The following is a 20,323-nucleotide window of genomic DNA, read 5'->3' as shown; positions in this document are numbered from 1 at the left end:
TTCAATAATTATCAACTTAGGCTATCATAAGTAATTTAAAAAAGAAATTTACTAATTTGATTTTACTTCTATGTATATTTCTTAGGTTACAATAAGCCATTTACAAAAGAAATTTACTGATCTTATTTTATTTCTAAGCATATTGAAATGGACACTTATGTATTGAAACATCGGTTACTTGAAACTACGCAGATAAAAAAATGCAAAATTATCAATAAATAAAACTTACATCCAACCAAAAAACTTACTCGAGGGTAATTGTCTTTAATTAAAAAGTTGATATGAAAATTTATAATTGAGAATAGAAAATAAGAAAAACAAATTGAACAAAAATACATATGCCTAATAAACTATCATCAGCCGTTTTATCGTAAAATATAATTACCATATCAAAGACTCGAATCTACAAAACAAACCAAAGCTCACAGATGGCACAACATAAAAACAAGTCATTGCCCAACCACAATCTAAAGAAACAAAAGCTCAAACAGCTTCCATTATGTTCGATATACTTTCATTACTACTACACTTAGAACTATCTCAGCTTTATTGAGAATATTGCTTAGCTTGACCAAGAAGGCAAATTAAGTTTGTATAACCTAATTTCCGTTTAAAGATTGAAAGATTGATCGCATGAATTGTAGAAAAACATATAAACTTAGAAGTTACAATCGGAAGTATAATAAACTGGTAGTGAATAAACAGTGGAGCCCCCTCTTTTAATTGGAATATCTCGAAAATTTTCTGAAGAGATAATATTGGTAGATGGAATCCAAGATTTTGAAATATCCATGTAAAGTAAAAACCAAAAACAACGTTTCAAAAATAAATAGAAGGCCTCAAAGCCACGGTCTTGAACATAAAAATCAATTCTACAGTAAAACAGTAACTTTGTCCCAAAACTCAAAGCTGATTTGCATCTTAAAACACTAAAAGCTTAACCTAATAACGTCCAATTGCCCAAACTCTGACCACGCCATCAGTATAACCACTAAACAAAGTGCTTCCATCTGCACTCCAGTTCAAACTCGTGCAATAGATAACCTGCAAAATATTCATACCAGTTAAAAACATTACAAAAGTCAAGCAGTTCACGAACAAACATCTTACAATATAAAGTCCAACAATTAAATGCAAACCTAATAGCTACAAACATAGCACTAACTGATATGAGAAGAACTTCTGAAATAGATTTTTTTTCCTAACTCCAGGTCAATTGAATATAGAATATTTCAGTATCAATGGCAATACAAACATATCTCCAGCTAAGAAATAAAATGATTAGCCAAACTTTCTCTGCAAAGACACTTGACCACACAACAAACAATTCCTTACTAAAGTAAATGCCAAACATTTAAACGGATAAAACATATGTAAACAAGCAAATTGTAAAGATACACTAAAATGCAGACTAATACTGAATAAATTGAAAATAAAATCAAGCAAAAAGAGCAAGAACCAATTCAAAGAAAAGACATAATATTACAATTCAATCCACCGCAGAAGATATGGTTATGTGATTTATTAAATTCAGCAATTATATATGTATGATGAGTATAATAAAAAACATTACACTAACTATCACTATAAAAATAAAAAACATATCCAAATTTACCTTCTTTTTGTTTGTGTTGCCACCGGTGGTACCATCAGCCTCAGTCTTGAGGTCCACCTTCAAATCCTCAACAATACTCTTACTCTCCAAATCCCAGATCTTGATGCTCTGCTCGGTGGCGGCGCACAGCCAGTACCTGTTGGGACTGAAGCAGAGGGCATGGATAATAGAGCCAGCATCGAGAGAGTACAGACGCTTACCCTCAGCCAAATCCCACAGCAAAATAACTCCATCTTTTCCACCACTGGCACACAGAGAACCATCGGGAGAAACAGCAACAGTGTTCACATACCCACTGTGTCCAGCAAGGGTATTTCTCAGCTTGCAGTTCGTGAGGTTCCACACCTTAACAGTGCGGTCCCAAGATGCAGACACAATAGTCGGCTGAAGCGTGCTAGGGCTGAAACGCACACAGCTAACCCAATCAGAATGAGCATCACTGTCTTGAATGGTGTACTTGCATTCACCAAGGGTATTCCACAGTTTGATTGTGCGGTCACGGGAGGCCGACACGATCTGACGGTTGTCAATAGAGAACGCCACAGAGAGGACGTCCTTGGTGTGTCCAACGAAACGGCGCGCGGAGGTGCCGGCTGCAAGGTCCCAGAGGCGGAGCTCACCGTCCCAGGAGCCGGAAAGCGCGAACTGACCGTCAGAAGATAGGACAACATCCTGAACAAAGTGGGAGTGACCGGTTAAACGGCGTCGTGCAACACCGTAGGTCTTGTCCTCCTTGGTGAGATGCCACAAGATGATGGATTTGTCGCGCGAAGCCGTGACTATCATGTCGGAGTTGTCAATGGGAGTGGCAATCGCCGTTACGACGTCAGTGTGGGCGCGCATGGTGCCGCGGAGAACGAGACCCTCTGCCATTTTTCTCTCACAGGAACACAAACACACAGCAATGAGATTACTAGGGTTTTCGAGTTCCCGTACTCTGTTTGAGGCTTTTGTGTTTCTAAGCCACGCTATGACTCTCGCGAAAGAATATATAGTGACTAGAAAACCTGATTAGGGTTTTCAGTTGGATACCAACTCAACACATTTTTTTTCTTTTTTTTTCAACTGCTACAGTTTCAGTTCACTTCAGGCCCAAACTTCTTTCAAGCCCAATAAATGTTTTTCTTTATAATTTTTAATTAGTTAGAATCTCTTGGTGTTGGTAAATTTTAAGTAATTCATAAATTTATATACTTTTAATTAAGTTTTTTATTAAATGTTTTAGTTTATCAAATATTTAAAAAATTTATATTTTTAGTTAAGTTTTTATTATTTAATTTTTTTCATGTGTTATCATTTTTAATTTGCTATCGTATTAAATTTTTATCTCAGGTTTTTTTTTGCGTTTTATTTTACGTCAAAAGAAAACATAAATATAAATTACTTATACTTTTAAATTAAAATTCGTTTCATCACATTTTAATTACATTTATTAGTAATATGAAAATTATGTATAATTATGAGTTTATCTTTAGGTTTTGTTTGTTTAGTAGAACGAATGTATGGATTTGAGAGTGAAAGAGAAATATTTTGGTATAGTTTGTTTTAAGGACTGAAAAGAAATAGATTTGAAGAAAAAATATATTTTTATTATTTAGCATTTTATTTTAATAATAATTATAAAAAATGATTTTAATTTTTTATTATTATAAAGTAAAAGCAGATACTTCACAGTAAACTATAATCTTTCTTATTGACATCTATGTGGATTAAGGGAGTGAAAAAAACTAAAAATTAAAAGTTTAAGTTTTTTAAATAGAGTAAACCAGAATAAAATTTGGAAAATAATAAAAAAAAACTGTAGTTGATTTGATTGATGGAAAAAAATAATTTATAAAATATTTTTAAGATTGTTATAATTGATTATTATTATTATTATTATTTATATAATAATTACAATATTAATTATGAGTCACCTTCACCTTGTTTTTTCATTGTTTTTATAGTGTTTCCTAAAAACTATACTGAAATTATTATAGAATAACTATGGTATAATACTCATTACTTGGTGCAGCAAAATGTTTTTTTTTTATATTTGAAAAAGGCATATAATCGATTTGTATACAGAGGAAATCGGTTTCCATTTTGACATAATCAAATCTGTTTTCATGGAATCGGTTATGCAAAAACGCTTTGGCTTTCCATTTTTATAATACACTATATTTATTTGTTATAGTTTTTATTAATCTATACTTTTGTTTCATACGAAGATAGTGAACTTATTCCAAACTATCTTTCTTATACACATATTTCTTTTCAAAATTATTTATTATTTTAATAATAATATAATAATTTAATGTTAAATGTTTGTGTAAGCATTGACTCTCATACTTTCACATATATAAACATTAAATTCCAAAAAGGTTTTACAAAAATGCAAAAATATATACGAATTTTTTAAAATACATGAAATCCTTTAAACTCTTGTATTTTTCTAAAAATTATAACTCCATCAAATTCAGTTACAAAAACCTAATCATAAATTATCTCTCTCTATGTATATATCCATATCTTTTAAAATTCTCATGTTTTTTTCAGGTAAAAATTATTCGAAATAATAATTTATAACGGTTTTTTCAATTAATCTTAGAAGATAAAAAATATATTTTATAAGTAATTTATAAAATTAGTTAGGATACCTTTTTTACATTAACATGTATATAAAAAAACAATGTTGTGGTTGTTGAAAATTTATCTTTTTTTCTTTTATATTTTTCAATGTTATTAATAATATTGTTTTGATTTTGATTGTTTCAGCAACAAATGGGGGAAACCTACACTCCCATTCCCCTAATTCATTTCTGAGTGTTCGAGGTTGAGCTAGCTACCCAAGGCTACAATCCTCCTCAAAGTCACTCCTTTTCAGTTTTTAGCCCTTTTTTTGACTCACTATTTGTGCCACAGCATCACCTACTTGCTTTCTTTGCAGTTTTTCTTCTTATATTTTCTTGCTCTCTCTGTGTTGTATTCTCATGCTTCGTCGTTAACGTGGGTTTTGAGACTGACCGTAGAATTTCGGTCTACCCTGTATCTTCAGAATGCTTTCTGTGAGGTAAGTCTTCGACTTTGATGCAATCCCTTATTTGGGTCCGTCTCCGTAGTTCCCTTTTGCAAAACTTTGCTCTCAGTGTCACATTTTTTTTCTAGCTCCTTTTTTAATGTTTGACCCCAATTTGATTTCTGAGACTGAAATTATAAACATGGGGCGATTTTTTTTTGTATGTATTGTTGTTGTTATTGGATTGTGATCAAAATGGTGAGGGTGTCTATAATTGGCTGCATCTCCGTGATTGTCCTCTGTTCGTGTTTCTGCATTATTCTGGGGCTTTTCTGTTAAATATTTTGATTATTGTGACTTAGGGATTTTTGGAGACGGCATAGGAGGAAGGTTTTCTACACTGTTGGAGTTTTGGGAAGTGGGTACCTTTTGTATAAACTCTATGGTGCTCACAGGCATGGGGTTCAGGAACTTGAAAGAGAAGTCGCAGCTCAGAGGGAAACAGAGGAGCTCATGAAGGCTCAGTTGAGTGAAATACCCACCTTCTGTGTTTCATGCCTTTTGCGTAGATTAGATAAATTAGATATGTTTTTTTGTGATCATCAATTTCTACCCCTGGCTAGAGAAAAGAAATGCTGATGGCGTGCCCTTTTATTGTTTTGATTGACAATGATAGGATGCAAGCCCACTTTGAGAATATTCAGAGGATTTCTGATGTAACATTGCCTCATGCTATGCACGACTTAAATTTTCGGATCACTGAAGAGTTGGATCTTTCTCATCTGCTTGAAAGGCTAATACAAGGAAAGGGTCAGCCAAACAGCTTAACGCAATCAGAGAAACTAGATTTATGGAGTAGACTCAAAATTCTAAGTATGAATCTGGTCTTGGATTCCGTGATTGTTATACCTATAACTTTGTGGTGTTAATTAACCTGGATGCGATAATAAACTGCTTAAAAATAAACATCTGTGCGTTTTTTTTATAGGTTTTACAAGGATGACATTGTCGGTATGGGCTACAACAATGCTTAGCTTATATACAAAAGTTCAAGTCAATATACTAGGAAGGCATCTATACATTGATACAGCACGAAGCCTTGGAATCTCTGATTTATTGGTAAGAACAACCGTTTTTCAGGCTCTTATCAAAGATTGATTGGTGTTGGTTGAGTCTTATTGGAGGCTTTGTGCATGTATGTAGTATGAAGAAACCCATGCCATGCCATTCTCTATTAAAGGATTTGTGGCATCACACGCAATATTTAGATTGTATCCAACAGATTACCTGGCCTTAGATCATTTTGGATTTCCAAGGGGTTTGTCGGGATGGAATTGATTTCTCATTGTTTGTCTGCCCGTAGAATGAGTGAGAAGTGAAACTCTATACCTTTTTACCAGTTTCTCGTACCCAAAATTGAGTTAATATGCTTAGTGGCACCTTAGTACTAAAGAATATATCTACATCTGTTTTGGCATTGAAGGAAGTCAGTTTAAAATGTAATATAAAATATTTTAAAAATTACTCTCGGTGTGTATTTTTTGAGGCCAATTATCATACTCATAAGGATGTGCATGTTCAAGAATGATTTTACATCTTTGGATATGTTACTTGTATTTAACTTAATTTGATAGAAATATACAGCGCCCTGTACTTTTACATTAACCGTGTTAAAGTATTCATGTTAATGTGCTCTCCAGTCTCCATGCCTCATTGGGTATTATCTACTGTTGTTTATTTAATTTTATTTTTTGTTTTGTGGGTTCTCTTTTGTCATCTTAAGTTTGTATTTGAACAATGAACTTATTTCTGTGACGGGGAAGAGAGGGATTTGGGACTAGGTTGTGTTGTTACAATTTTGAGGCTTTTGGTCAATTGATTGACCTAGCACATGGGTTAAATATCAGAGTAAATTATAATTTCAAATATTTTCAGTCAAAATTCTTTGGGGAATGTGTTTGTTGTCTTTGTGATAAACTTTTAATCACAAGAAAAGAGCTATAATTCAACTTCTATTCGAATATACTTGTCACTGAATGACACATAACATGGCTCATTGAATCTGGAAATAATTTTGTTTTCTTCACTTTTTCTCTATATACAGGAAAGTGTAGATGTGGTTGATAGGGAAGACCACAAGAAATTTCTAGATAGTGTTGATTTTCTCTCTCAACATGGCATGCCTGCCTTGATTTCTGATATGGAGGCTGCAACAAAAGAAGTTCTCAAAGGGTGATGCTTCTTACATTAATTTGAACTCTGAAGGTCAACAATTTGTGAATTGAATCTATGAAGCATTAAAAATCTTATCTCAGATTATTTTTCTATGAAGGCATGGGATTTGTTAGTATCCACGTCTATGTTTTAAAATTTCCTTAGCTGTCAATCTGCTCTTGATTAAGTTTCTGATTCGAGACCCAGAGTTTCCATCTGTTTTGCATTTTCAGATTAAGTGCAATCTATATTGTTAATAATACCAACTTGAATAGTTATTAACTATGTATATTCAAAGTTTAGCGACAAAATCACATTAATGCTACCCTTAACTAGCCTCCTGTTTAAGTTAGCAGTCAATATATATAATCAAATAGTTCACTGAAAATTGTGCCTAACTTCATCTCTTTTGTATATGTGAATATAGAGAGAGAGAAAAAAAGAAACTAGTAAACCAGTAGAGGTATTCATTGATTTGGAACTTGGAAGTATTGACATTATTTATAGAATCTAGATATGTATATTATAGATTAATGATAAGACTCTTTTTAAATTGGTTATAGATAATTTCGATGTGCAGAAAGCAGTTGAGTACTTTCTTCACCAGCACAACACTCCATGAAACTGTCATGCAGATACTCAGCACCTTCATGAGCATGGGGAGTCCAAATTATTGGATAAAGTATATGATTCCAGAACATGTCAAACCGTATTCATCAGGTTCTAGCAGTGACCCTATGCTATCTGATATGACCGAGTATGAACAACTTATGATGGAAGCACGGGCCGTATTATCAAGGTAAAATATTCTGTATGTAGCATTTTTTATTTGAGATCAGAAGTGTTAAGAACATACTTCCTACGTTTTACAATGAATGTAGTTTTAATCTTTTAGGAAAATTTCCATTTGATTGACATTCTTAGCTTTCAATGCGGCATCAATTTTTTTTCTTTCTAATTTGTCCTCAAATTAATTACTCTCGACGAATCAATATAAGTAATGCATTTATTGATAGATCGAAATTATCTTGGTAAAACTGTTTAAAAAAGTGGCATATTTGTTGTTATCTTTAATCTGTTTGAGAAAAATCTTAAATTGCAGTCACTGTGGGATAGAGTTTGTAGCCTTTATAACATACATTCCAACAAACACTGTTAATAATTATAATTTATTAGAAATCACAAAAGAATAGGTTGAGTCATTACATAAGAAATGGGATCCACCAAATTGTGTTTCTCAGTAAATTTCAGAAAATAATACTTTACTAATAGAATTTATTGAGATCAAACTTATTATTTTCAAAGGATGACAAATGGATAATTCTCATTGTTTTGCAGTGCTGAATTTGGAAGCATTGTGGAGATATCTCTGCAAGCAGTGGTGGATAAACTGGTGGAGCTCATGGGGGTTAAATTCAAAGGAGGAAGCATAACTGCGGGCTTGCCACTGGCCAGAGTATTGCCTCAGGTTGCACAGATGTGTCCTTTGCTCCTTGAAGAACCCAGCAAAAATCAGTTCATCCAAATCATTAAAAATATACAGGAGGTTGAGGTTTTTTTCACACTCCTCTATGCAAATATGCCACATGCCCAGTGATTACTATTCATGTTTCAAATGAAAGAAACCAAAATGATTAAATTTATTGCATGGAAGGCATCGGACAATGTACAAAAAATTAGACGAGGTTCAAAGAGAGATATAGGAGCTAAATTATCAGCTTTCATCTTTTCAATGTCATATTTCCCATTTGTTGTATTTAGTGATGCATAATGCTCCCCCTTTGGCTTTAACTCCGCGTTTGGGGAACCCTTTTTTTAGGACTACAGCTTGCTTTGTTATCAGTGCTGTACACACGGGAAATGACTTTCATCATTTACTTTGTTCATGCACTGCTTCTCAAAAATCGTCTTTCATATTTCGAAATACCCTTTTATTTGGGAACATATGAAAATACAAGTGAATGATTTGATTATGAAATCTGAAAAAGTCAAAAGTAGAGCAGTAGAACAATTGTAACATTTGATGGAAAATGGTAAGTGAATATTTATAATTTGCTTCGTAACTAGAGCTGTGAAATTGATGGACTCTATGACTATGTTTTTTTCTTCTGCGACATAAAACTGTAACTGATGGCATCAACTGCAGTAAAGGTTTCTTGTGGATCAAATAAGATGATTCGTTTTTTAGTTAAATCAATGTAACCGATTAATTAGCCCAGTCTAATTTTTATTTTCTTTTATAAGTTCAGCAAAAAGTAGATTCAATTTGTCTCGAGTGACTAAAATCTTGTTTGTAAAAGTCCGAACATTGTGGATATAAAAGACATGGTTGTCAACTTAGTTCTTCAACAAAAATTATCAGTTAAACCGGTGAATACTTCAAACCATCATGATTCTAATGATTTATTAATAAATATTAAATGAATTATTTAGTTGCATATATTGATGGAGAAATCAAATTAATTATGATAAGTGATTAAGTTCTTTTTGAATGTGTCAAAGAGAGGATTTATTTATATTTATGGTTACCAACTAATAATTTGTTTTACAGATTTAATATAATGCGCTCGGTTCTATGGTGTAGTGGTTAGCACTCTGGACTTTGAATCCAGCGACCTGGGTTCGACTCCCGGTAGGACCTTTATTGTTTTTAATTAAGGGCTAAAAGTTCCTTTTTTATTTATTTAATTATAAGTTTTTTTGTGAAATTATTTAAGTTTAAATTACTTTTGATAACATTCATATGAGAGTGCATTATCTGAAAGCATCCGTGATTAGTGACCACGGTTGCACTAATTGCTAAATCTGCTACTCTTGCAGAAAGATACAGGGTATTTTGGTCTTTTAAATACCATATGGGGTGCAGGTTAAATATTAGGGGTGGATAAAGCACTACACTGGACTTGAATGGCAATAAACTGGCCTAGCCCAAAACAACTTCTTTTCATCTTCTTTTCTATCATAACTGTGTTACTACTGATCAGAGGTGTGCGTAGAGGAAAACCTTTTCTCCGCGTCTCTCCGTCTCTCTTTTTTGTGGTTTGCAGAAAACAGCGAAAGTAAGCATGGCGGAACGAAGCAACGGGGAAGTTCTAATGCTGGAAGCACCACCGTCTTACGGTAAACCTACCAGCTCGGACGCCGAAATTATCGACGCATTACCTTACATCGACGACGACTACGCCGACCCCAGAGTCAAACTCGAAGTTGACCGTCTTGTCGAGGATGAGATGCGCCGCAGCTTCAAGAAACCCACAGATTTCCTCAAAGATTTCCCTCCTCTTCCCAGCTCCAATTTCGAGGTTCTCTTTTTCTCTATTCATTTTATCTTTTGGAAGTTTAAGATGAAATATAACACTCGCAATTTTGATTCGTAACGTCACTGTTATTTATTTTTTAGTGTTTTCTGCGCAATTTAATTTATACTATTGTCCGCATGAGATAAGTAAATCACTGTTGAAATACATTCGCTGAAGTTGGAGTTCGTGAAGAGTGTCTTTGCCCTAGTTCTTTTGTGAGTGTGATTGTGCAATTGCAGAACTACCCGATGATTGCAAGAGAGTACGAACGCGTGAGAGCTGGAAGGCCTCCCGTTGCTCTTGATAGGTCGCGCTACGAATTGGAAATGCCGCCTGCGAATAAAAGGAACGACGAAACTGCTTGGAAGCAGGCTCTTCATAGGGCTCAACGCCTACTGCAGTACCAGATGATGAGGTGTGTTACAATTCAATGTTAAATAAATGCCCTAGATTACACGCTGTTATTCTCAAACCTCAGTGTTCTTTACATTGAAAATTTGTTTAATTGCTAATAAACAGTGTTTTCTAGCGCTTTTTTCTGGCACTTAGTGTTCCGTGCTATATGTTTGGGCAAGAGATAGCTCTCAAACTATTATGTGCCTAATTGTTTCGATCAAAGGATACAAAACGGAGTTCACTGCCGTAGGTCTCCCAGTTGTAGTCTCTTTGTTATATGAAACTTAATGACCTCCTCACTGATAAGGAGTCTAGTTGTATTTAGCTTGAACAAACAATATATGAAGGAAAATCCAAAGAAACTTTTCACTGGATTTAATCCTTATAAGTTTGAAGGTTTGTATCCAAGTGATGAAAAGGATTAAACAAACAAAATCATATACAAAGACATGATTGATGGCATGTCATTGGCAGAAATATGAGAAAAAACAAACAAGAATAATGAAGAAATACAAATAAATGGATATACTTATAGGAATGCAATGAGAGCGCCACTTGAAGATGGCGGAACCTTCATCTTTGTGGTAATCTCAATGAAGAATAGTCACTCGTGTCCTAAGAAATATCTAATGCAATGTTATAAACAATTGGCCATGGCAGAAATCGGTAGTGGAGTTGTGGCTGGGCGCCATAACATGGTAGTAGTGGCAATGTAAGTTTTCCATGCCAGTCCATCGAGGCCACTTTGGGCATCTCAGTTCTTTGGGAGAAGAAATAATTACTGTATTTTCTATCTCAAGTTAGGTTTCTTATGCCTTATCAAGTATTTTTAATAGCTTACTGGTAGGAAGTTGTATGCAATTGTTTTATTGGCTGATGACTTCATATGCAGGATGGAAAATTTGGACTTGATGTTAAAATACGGCCCTGATACATGGAAACTACACAACCAGCGATTGGAAGTATACTTATCAAGGTTTGTTAATTGAATAAACGTTGTTCATGTTTAGATTTTGTTTTGAATTATACAGTTGCTACCTCTCAGGCATCATTCTATTTTGTTGTCACTGGCTTGTAAAACCAGTGCCTCTGCATTTTTTGCTTGCCTCTGTATGTTTAAAAATCTAGTTGTCATCAAGACAGGCCTGCCTTGGTCCATAAGGCTTGGCACTTCTAATTTTCAACTTTAATTTCTTGCCTCCAGCAGAAAAACCTAGTTTTGATATTGATTTGGTTCTTGCAATTGAATTTTGGGGAATGGATGTTTCGTTTTGCTTGTTGATGTACCCCCAAGTTCCTTCAGACAATATTTTTTCATTCCTGTGATTAAGATTCCTAGGTAAAATATTTTTCTGTTCGGGTTCTCTAGAAACCTTTCATACCTATGTTTTGTATAAATGTATATTTTTTACAGATTTAGTAAATTAGTAAACTCTGATATAAAGTATTTCCTAGTTCTGTGCTTCATAGAATCGGTAACCTTGTTTTTGTCACACATACATTTATGCTTCCGTCATATTTGTTCAACTTAATTTGAACTGGCCATTTCTTTAGATTGTTACTGGTATATTTTTACAAGACACGGGTACACAAAAGTGAAGGTTGGGGAGCTAATCTGGATTAATTAATATAAAGCTCAAGTGAAACATCAATCTTAACTGTTAATGTAAAACTTATTAATGTCTACTCTACTGTTGTTCTTCCCATCTCTCACGATAAATACTCTCTCAACACATGCATAAATTACATTAACCAGTGTAAATAATAGATCAAAAAGATGTTGCCGGAGCAGCTGAGCTTAATAACACATGTTGTTTGCCTGCATATTTTGTATTTCGTACAGCAACGGTTATAGTTGTGTTATTTTTTTCTAGAATGCAGAAATTAGCACAAGAACAAAATGAAAAGATTGAAAAAGTAAATCGTGAAAGGAAATATCATCAGGTAATTATCATTTACCACTCTTCTGTCCGTTTTGACTTGTCAAATTTCTGCTAACCTGTTATTCTTAAAATTTTTGTCAGCAAAACACAGCGTATGAGCTTAATGCATTGTCCATGCAATGGAAGGAGCTCTGTCAGAAGAATATAGATATCAATGCTGCTTGTGCTTCAGTTGTAAACAGCATAAATGAACTGAAAAGTGAAGCAGCAGAAAGGTGACTACTACAAAAATTCTGGTTTTCTTGGTTTATTTCCTCTAGTTTTGGTGTTAATTAGTTTATTTTTTCAGAGGCTGGAACTTGGAAACTCTGACAGAAAATGGTCAACTGCCGAATTCCGAATTATGAGATTCGGATGTCCTCATCTAGTTTTGTATCTGTAAGGAATTTGTTCAGCTCTAAACTTGATTTTAACTGTTATTGTACCTCTTAATGTTTAGTTCGATATTATGAAAAAGTTAAAAATGCACTCACCCCAAAACGATATGATGAAATGTTTTTTTAAAGGAAAGCTGTGGCTTTTTTGGGGGCTTCAAGTAGTTGAATTTTTATTCAAATTCAATCTATATAATGAAACTAGTACTTTTCCCTTCCCACCTTTATTACATTATCAAATCACAGGCAGCCTGATTGTTTTGGTGATATACAAACTTAATTCCATCAGCAACCTGACATGTTGGGATACTTGTTCTAGAGGTGAGACAAATATTGATTTCGTTCACCCATTCGTAAGGGAAGAATGGTACTACCAAAGGTGATACTGTAATAAATTCATGATTTGCTTTTTAGTTTAGAAAAATTGTAATTTTAATTTCTTGTGTAAATTTATTTGTATTTTTATTTTGGTTCAGTTGAACACTCGATTAACATCAGTTTAAGGGGTCAGTGAAAAATTATTTAATTGATTAAAATATAAAAGTAAATTATTTCTTTTTTTTACATATAGAGAATAAAATCCTATCAAGTTAGGATGACTGAAATCTTGAAAGAATTAGATTATTTTCAAAACTGAAATTTAGACTATACAGATGAATATTAAGGAATAGGACAAATTTTGAAAATTAATTTATATATTTTATTCAAATGTCAAATAGTACAAGGTAATAAATATTATCTGCAAATAAGTCTTATTAAAAGAAAACTGAGTGTTGGGAAATTGCATTACATTGGCTACGAAAGAATATTGTTTTTGCATAAGCTTTATAAACACTAGCAGAAACACTAGAGTACGCCTATACACTTCTATAATATCCGTGGGAGGCACATTATTCATTTCTATTTTATTAAAACAATATAATTTAGAAATGTATACTAATGTAATGTAATATAATTTTAAGAGATATAAAGATAAATAATTTTGTAAAGATAAAGACATTAGGATTATTACACTATCATTCTAGGTTTCTAGTTAAGAATTAGGGGCATAGCTTTTTAATTAAAAAATTTACAGTTATTAAAATAAAATAGAAAACAACACTGGAAACGGTTATTTTAAATTAAACGATTAATGCTTATAAATAATATATTTAAATAAAAAATATTTGAAAAAATGTATACAATTAACTGTAAAGTTATAAATAATAAAATTATTTTAATTGAATGAAAGGTAAATTTATGTGATTAAATATGATATCGAAAATAATTATAAGATTGTATCTTCTTTATAAAATTGGGTACAGACCAAATTGGTAAATATATTCTGCCAAAAAACCATTGCAAAAATCAAAGTACCACCAAAAAGGAAATGTGAAAACATTAGATGTACCTGTCATTCCACAATTTGTATAATTTGCACTATTCTTAATTTCGATATTATTATTATCAATGAATTAAACCATTCTAATCTTATGTGTAGTCTTTTGATGTCACGTTTTCTAAGACTTCATTGTATTTGTTCACTTAGTTGATTTGGAAAGAATAATTGAAAGGATTTGAAGATAATTTTTTTTATTGTTTATTTGAATAGATTTAGACGTAAATGAAAGTAGATTTGAAAGTAAAATTTGTGAGAATTAATCTAGTATTTAATTTATATGACAGATTAAAAAAATTTACTTTTAAATTCACTTTCATTTATTTTTAAATTTATTTAAATAAAAAAAATTATCATCAAATCCTCTCAATTACTTTTTCTCAAATCCACTCAAGTGAACTTGATTGCTAAAAATTAGGCCTAAGCAAAGATGTGTAACCATCAAAGTTTCACTGTCGATTTCAATCGAATTCGAATTATAATAAATAAAATCATACGTATAAAAGTGGATTTGATTCACAACGTGTTAAAAATATGAAATACTAATAATAGCTTTTTTCAGAATTAACTTATCAGAATATTATTGACTCTTTTAGTGAAATATTCTCTTTTAATCATATTTATCCGGTTCATAATGCTCAAACCATAAACTTTAATTAAAAAGATATGAACTCAATTTATTTCCTATTACCAACATAATATTGCAAGTGGGTCATCATATTCTTGATAAAGAATATCAACTAATTTCACCAATGACCATTATTTTGTTACGAAACTTGGTTATCTAACTTTAGTAAAATTCTCCTCGACATAGTTCTCGAATTAGAAACTTTGTTTAAGGATGTAAGTTCAATAACACGAGGACCAACAATTTGCTATTTAAAATTTAGTACAATTACTTCACTGCATAAGCGTCATTTCATTATTTAATCGGCATTCGAAGGAAAAACCCTTTGTATATTATAAAACTAAATCATGCCTATTAAATTATAAGTTTAAAAAAGATTTCAATTAATATCATCCAAACAATATTTATTCTGTTAATATCGCAGTCTAATCTAAGTATCCGAACATAAATCATGTTACTTGAAACTCAGATCTAACAAAAATCAAGATTATAAAATCAAATTGATAAAATCTCAAGTCTGTAAAGCACAAGCAAGCCATAAACACGAACATGTCAAACTTCATTAAAATACTAAAGTTAATGAGGTTAAATGTCTAAAGAAAAACAAAAGTTATTCATTACACTAAAATTGTTATAATTCAGCAATGCATTACAGATGCCTCAACATTTTATCCTAGTTGTGCTGTAATCCTCTGCCTAACCAATCTATGTCCTTTAAAGATTTCAAAACAGAAAGAAGAAAAGAATGAGAATAACTAAATAAATTTCCTTGATTTTGCAGCACAATCTAAACGAATAGAATCTCAGTACAGTTTAATCAGTTGGTACAGTGCAAAGCGACCCATGTCCAGGACTATGCTCTAAGGGATACATTGTTGTTCTCTTCACATACCTTAAATGATCAAGTGCCGCCTTTCTGAGCTTCGAAACTGCATTTAGATTTCTTTTTACTTGCTTCCTAATTATGGAACACACAGCCAGTGGATCTTCAGATCCTCCTCCAACTCTCCTGTAAAAACCATAAATTTTAGAGTCCCCAAATACTATCGGATTCACTCCTTCTTTACTCGCTCAGTTAATATTGAACAACATAAATATCATGTCATGTTCAGTGTGCAGAAACATAATTGTGGATAGTGCATTAAGTGTCGATGATCAATATTATATGCCCATAAAATAGTGAACTATTTGATAGATCGACCTTTACAATTGAAGATAAAATGAAGGTTCATAGAAAAGTGATTCAGTACGGCCTTCAGAATAGGCACTACCAGGGCCGTATGACCGATGTCATATGAGGTTATACTAAAGGGTCATGACCTTTCAATATTTTTGAGGTCTCCCGATAGAACATATCAAAGACCAATTATACCTTCTGCTAATGAATACTACCAACAAGGTAATAATAAACAACTAAACAAATAATCTATTAATTTATCAAAACTTTATATTTGTCCTAAAAGAGCACAGGCCATGAAATATTAAGAGACTTGCAACAATGGGGTAAAATCATTTACCTCAGTAATTTCTCCGATGCAATTCTAGCAGCTCTTATAATATGGTGGCTCGGAACCCATTTTACAACACGATTAGGATCAGCTCGCATGGGAGAATGAATTTTGATAAGCTTGAAAATAAGAAAGGTGATTATATTTGTATTAGTGAGTATAAATTCAACAAGGAATATACATTCTTGCTTATAAAACTTCAACGTTTAACATAATTATCAGCAAATAATGTGGAAAATATATGGCTTAGTATGACCTCCACAGGTATGGCCTACTTACCCCCAAGCATTCCATCATCTGGTAGTAAGCTCTTCCATGCAATGGGGTATGGCCTTGACGGGATTCAGAGAAATACCTTGTCCTACGAGAAATAAGGATTATTGATCAGGTAATTATAAACCAAAGAAAGACGTATTTAACCAGTAATACTCATTGCTATAAGAAAATATAATACCATTCTTTATAACCAGGATCTACAGTGAAACCATACATATCCACTGAATCGCACATAGAGAGAGCAAATTCAAGAGCCTTAAGCCCAGTTCCTTTTGCTGCTGAGCCAAAGGATGCACCTAGCATGAGGTACACAGGATTTTTTATAGGAATCTCCTGAAGAAGACAAAAAATCAATTGCATTGCAAATGGAACATAGAATGTGTGACGAAGAAATATTTCATTTGACAAGGAACTATACCCGAATCATTTTGTTCATGATATCATGAATTGTTGTTTTTATTATCAACACTTCTTTTCTTTGTTCTGCAGAAAAAAGCAACTTATAGTAAGAATAAGTGACTCATAATCACATTGCAGCAAGTGGAGCTCATGAAAACAAGTGGTAGTACCATCTAACTCTACAACTTTATCTAGCGCTTTGGCAGATCCTCGGTTTAGAAGGCGAAATGTGCTTTTCCTACCCACATAATCAGTGTAATTCTGTACTCATAAACAATATTAAAGGGTAGAGATCTTAATTTTTGGGATAAAATCAAAAGAACATAAGAAGCAACCTGTTGAATGACAAACCTCAATTGGAGCACCATTTTCTCTAATGACAACTTCATAACCATCTATCTCGTTTCCAAATTTTGTTTTCAAGAGGTCTCCTGAATTACCAATAACAGCACAGCGCCCAAACTGTCTAGGGAAGTATGGTGGTGTTTCAGGGAGAACTAGTGAAAGTTTCTCCATGCACAAGGTCTTATTCTCACAGCGGTTGCTGCAACACAAAGAGATCCTATTATGAGACTTTACACTAATTTTAGTTTCCTTCTAAGCAAGAATCTCTGACTTTAAGTCCAAATATAAATTATATACATTAAACATGGAACATGATATCTATGCATTATATTGAAAAATTTATGTTGTATATAGCAATTGAGTAGAGTGAAATAGATAACTCGGACAAAGTTTTATCTCCTCAACAAGGGCGTATGTTTGCTTCTCAACAGCCAATTATAAATGTCTTAGGGCTGACAAATTGACAGAGTATCCTAAATGAATTAAAATGGAATTTAGTTTCGCGGTCATTCTTATAGGATATCATTAATCCAGAATTAACTAACTGTTCAGTAAAATTGAGTTGCACATTACTTACAGCTGTATTCCTTTATTGATCCTACGCCATGCATATTCCTCCCATCCATTTGGTAAAGAATCGATGAATTCCTTGGTGAGGATAGTGGTGCTGTTCCGCACCTGAGAAATCATTTCAGGACATTATTCCTTTTACAGTTAAAATAAACTAAGGAAAGGAAGTTGCCATTAATGTCTATACTGGGAAGAGTAATTAAAACTCTCGTATATTAATCAAACAGGATATCAAAAGTATCAGGATTTATATAATAACAAAGAAATGTTAGATTTCCGACTAGTCACAATGAGACTAAGTTGCTTACCTGCTCCCATGAAGCCACAGCTTCACATAGATTAAAATCAAAAGACAGAGCTTCAAGTTCTCCAGTTTTTGGATCTTTCTGTTAATGCAGAAAACTCCAGATGTCAAAAAATTGGTTAATTGTTAACTTCATTTAAACCATGTGATTATATCACTATCCATACTTCTGAATGGGAGGAAGTGATTTCCCCACAACTTGTAGGTTATCAAAATTAACACATGTTACAAAATCACATGCATCGTTTTTTTTTTTCTTCCTTCATGAACAGCAATATGCTCAGTGAATGATTAGGAACATTTACCCATTTGGGGATAGTGTCACTGGGGAAATTTATTGTGGTTTGGCAATAATCTGTGCCTCTAGTCGCTTTTAGGCCAAGTCCATTTGCACTCTGCATATAACTCAAAAGTAGCAACTCAGCTGAATTATTCAAAGAACCCACACTTAGAATATAAGATCTATAAGATGCATAAAGTGTTGAAACTGTAAGAAAATACATTGAAACAAAAGAAATACAAACTACTCCAACACAAATACCACACAGATGGGCAATTAAAAGCAATAAATAATATTCCTTCAAAAGAAAATGTAACAGTTTTTAGCATTAAAAAACAGTCTTCTGAAACTTAGCTGAGGAGTTTCCATACCAATATCAAAAGTCCAATACACAACATCAGTGCATTTCGTGTCGAACAATTCTTCAATGAGCAAAAATCTTGTTTTACGTTGTAGCAGCCATTTGGAACCAAACTAAAATTCAGATTTACAGAACACTACCCAAATCCCTACCCATGACATTCATACAAAATGCAACAGCCTTGTTTGTTGTACACGGAAACAACACCCGCCAATAAGCCTAGCTTGAAGGAAAATGCAGCAGCACAGAAACCAGAAGAAAAAAAAAAGTCTTTGCTGCGGAGGGAAACAAAACTAAAGAAACCAAGGAAAACCTCACCACACACTTCTGGAAAGTGTTGTGCAGCGAAAGCAATGCTTCGGTGTCTTCATCTGTGAGGCGATAACCGGGATCTGCGTGCGGTTGCATTGTTCTTATGATTATTACAAGATTTAACACAGTTGAACAAAACTCTTACAATATGAAGAAGATACAGGTAATACATACATACATACAAAAGGATCCGAGAATCCGGTGATGTAGATGGAAATGGCTGCAAATCCAGATGCCAAAGCGAGAAACAAACCGAGTTGCAGAACCCTCATCGGATTATTCAGCTGCCGACAGATCGATTTGGGGTTTATCTATGGATTGATTAGTATCAACATCTGCTCCACACACCCAATTTTCAAATCTTTACCTCTGTGAAGCTAATTGCGTCTTCAATTCGTTTTATTGGTAATTTAATCCAAACTAAAATCTTTTGGGTTTTGGGGAAAGTTAATTACTTTTTACTCCATGACTTGTCGCACAAGCTAGAAATATGGTATATTAATTAATTAATTAATTAATATAAAATTCACTATATTTTTAAATTAGAATTTTACACTTTTATATCGATAGATTTAATATGTATGTTTTAAAAACATATGAATGTTTCCAGAGATTGCTCATTTTTTTTTTAAGGTGAGGTGAATGTAGTAAGTCTACAAGTGGTATTTCAGCGGCCAATTTTTATCTTGTCTTAATTTTTTTTTTTAAAAATGAATTATATGATATAATTTAACATATTTCACATTAGATTACAATAATTATGAATTTTTGAGGCTTTCCAACATTTTTCTCATTAGCGGGATGTCTCCTATGGTAACCCCATTGACCTGTTTGTCCTATTTTTATGGAAATTTTTGCAACTAATAAACTTGGTAGATAATCATAAAATCTAGAAGTTTATTCATTTGACATACGGGTCAATTGCATTTCTCACCAGATATTAGCCTATAACTTGTTCCTTTTAATGGAAGTTTCAACCCAACAAATTCAAGTCATAAAAAAGCTGTTACTCATAAATCTTATTCTTTTATAACTTTTCATAAATATTTTATAAACATTTTTCTTTACAAGAAACAATCATAAAACGGTTATAAATATAATTTTAAAGTTATTAACCAACATC

The 20,323-nt window shown here is 32.9% G+C and overlaps 4 protein-coding genes and 1 non-coding gene across 6 annotated transcripts; 3 read left to right on the top strand and 2 right to left on the bottom strand.

Annotated features, from left to right (window-relative positions):
- Positions 1–694: 694 nt before the first annotated feature.
- On the bottom strand, positions 695–2,595 carry LOC106775161 (guanine nucleotide-binding protein subunit beta-like protein). The gene is made up of 2 exons (XM_014662235.2): positions 1,616–2,595; positions 695–1,044 (listed from the first exon to the last, which is right to left on the bottom strand). Exons 1-2 carry the CDS (start codon positions 2,486–2,488, stop codon positions 943–945), a joined length of 975 nt encoding a protein of 324 aa, XP_014517721.1. The 5' UTR covers positions 2,489–2,595; the 3' UTR covers positions 695–942.
- Positions 2,596–4,368: 1,773 nt separating this feature from the next.
- LOC106763575 (peroxisome biogenesis protein 3-2) lies at positions 4,369–8,800 on the top strand. Its single transcript, XM_014647750.2, has 7 exons — positions 4,369–4,667; positions 4,976–5,137; positions 5,290–5,486; positions 5,602–5,732; positions 6,718–6,845; positions 7,408–7,626; positions 8,166–8,800. The coding sequence occupies exons 1-7, from the start codon at positions 4,654–4,656 to the stop codon at positions 8,422–8,424; spliced, it is 1,110 nt and encodes a 369-aa protein (XP_014503236.1). The 5' UTR covers positions 4,369–4,653; the 3' UTR covers positions 8,425–8,800.
- Positions 8,801–9,396: 596 nt separating this feature from the next.
- TRNAQ-UUG lies at positions 9,397–9,468 on the top strand. The gene has a single exon. It is a non-coding gene; the product is annotated as a tRNA-Gln (tRNA).
- A 321-nt stretch (positions 9,469–9,789) lies between these two features.
- On the top strand, positions 9,790–13,336 carry LOC106763637 (pre-mRNA-splicing factor SPF27 homolog). Of its 2 annotated transcripts, XM_014647813.2 has the most exons (7): positions 9,790–10,129; positions 10,366–10,541; positions 11,415–11,498; positions 12,397–12,466; positions 12,547–12,680; positions 12,755–12,843; positions 13,086–13,336. In XM_014647813.2, exons 1-6 carry the CDS (start codon positions 9,893–9,895, stop codon positions 12,810–12,812), a joined length of 759 nt encoding a protein of 252 aa, XP_014503299.1. In that variant the 5' UTR covers positions 9,790–9,892; the 3' UTR covers positions 12,813–12,843; positions 13,086–13,336. The 2 variants fall into 2 exon arrangements, with proteins under 2 accessions (XP_014503299.1, XP_014503292.1); XM_014647806.2 differs by lacking the exon at positions 13,086–13,336 and having other exon boundaries at positions 9,791–10,129; positions 12,755–13,058.
- Positions 13,337–15,658: 2,322 nt separating this feature from the next.
- On the bottom strand, positions 15,659–19,612 carry LOC106763996 (sialyltransferase-like protein 2). The gene is made up of 12 exons (XM_014648191.2): positions 19,379–19,612; positions 19,207–19,280; positions 18,553–18,642; positions 18,252–18,329; positions 17,951–18,051; positions 17,380–17,572; positions 17,199–17,289; positions 17,048–17,112; positions 16,808–16,962; positions 16,633–16,714; positions 16,363–16,472; positions 15,659–15,854 (listed from the first exon to the last, which is right to left on the bottom strand). Exons 1-12 carry the CDS (start codon positions 19,470–19,472, stop codon positions 15,659–15,661), a joined length of 1,329 nt encoding a protein of 442 aa, XP_014503677.1. The 5' UTR covers positions 19,473–19,612.
- Positions 19,613–20,323: the final 711 nt, after the last annotated feature.

This window comes from Vigna radiata, chromosome 1 (genome assembly GCF_000741045.1).
Source record: "Vigna radiata var. radiata cultivar VC1973A chromosome 1, Vradiata_ver6, whole genome shotgun sequence".
In the NCBI taxonomy this organism is placed as follows: Eukaryota; Viridiplantae; Streptophyta; class Magnoliopsida; order Fabales; family Fabaceae; genus Vigna; species Vigna radiata.
The sequence above is the reverse complement of the archived record's forward strand: the minus strand, read 5'-3'. Positions and strand labels throughout refer to the sequence as shown.

Excerpts from the sequence above, each read along its gene's own strand:
- LOC106775161 (XM_014662235.2), bottom strand. The coding sequence starts at position 2,488 with ATGGCAGAGGGTCTCGTTCTCCGCGGCACCATGCGCGCCCACACTGAC. Across the intron at positions 1,045-1,615 it reads GCAACACAAACAAAAAGAAG|GTTATCTATTGCACGAGTTT; the intron begins GTAAATTTGGAT and ends AATATTTTGCAG.
- LOC106763575 (XM_014647750.2), top strand. Across the intron at positions 6,846-7,407 it reads ACAAAAGAAGTTCTCAAAGG|AAAGCAGTTGAGTACTTTCT; the intron begins GTGATGCTTCTT and ends TTCGATGTGCAG. Across the intron at positions 7,627-8,165 it reads GCACGGGCCGTATTATCAAG|TGCTGAATTTGGAAGCATTG; the intron begins GTAAAATATTCT and ends ATTGTTTTGCAG.
- LOC106763637 (XM_014647813.2), top strand. The coding sequence starts at position 9,893 with ATGGCGGAACGAAGCAACGGGGAAGTTCTAATGCTGGAAGCACCACCG. Across the intron at positions 11,499-12,396 it reads TTGGAAGTATACTTATCAAG|AATGCAGAAATTAGCACAAG; the intron begins GTTTGTTAATTG and ends ATTTTTTTCTAG. Across the intron at positions 12,681-12,754 it reads AAAAGTGAAGCAGCAGAAAG|AGGCTGGAACTTGGAAACTC; the intron begins GTGACTACTACA and ends TTATTTTTTCAG.
- LOC106763996 (XM_014648191.2), bottom strand. The coding sequence starts at position 19,472 with ATGAGGGTTCTGCAACTCGGTTTGTTTCTCGCTTTGGCATCTGGATTT. Across the intron at positions 17,113-17,198 it reads TAAAGTTGTAGAGTTAGATG|AACAAAGAAAAGAAGTGTTG; the intron begins GTACTACCACTT and ends TTTTTTCTGCAG. Across the intron at positions 15,855-16,362 it reads GCATCGGAGAAATTACTGAG|GAGAGTTGGAGGAGGATCTG; the intron begins GTAAATGATTTT and ends TGGTTTTTACAG.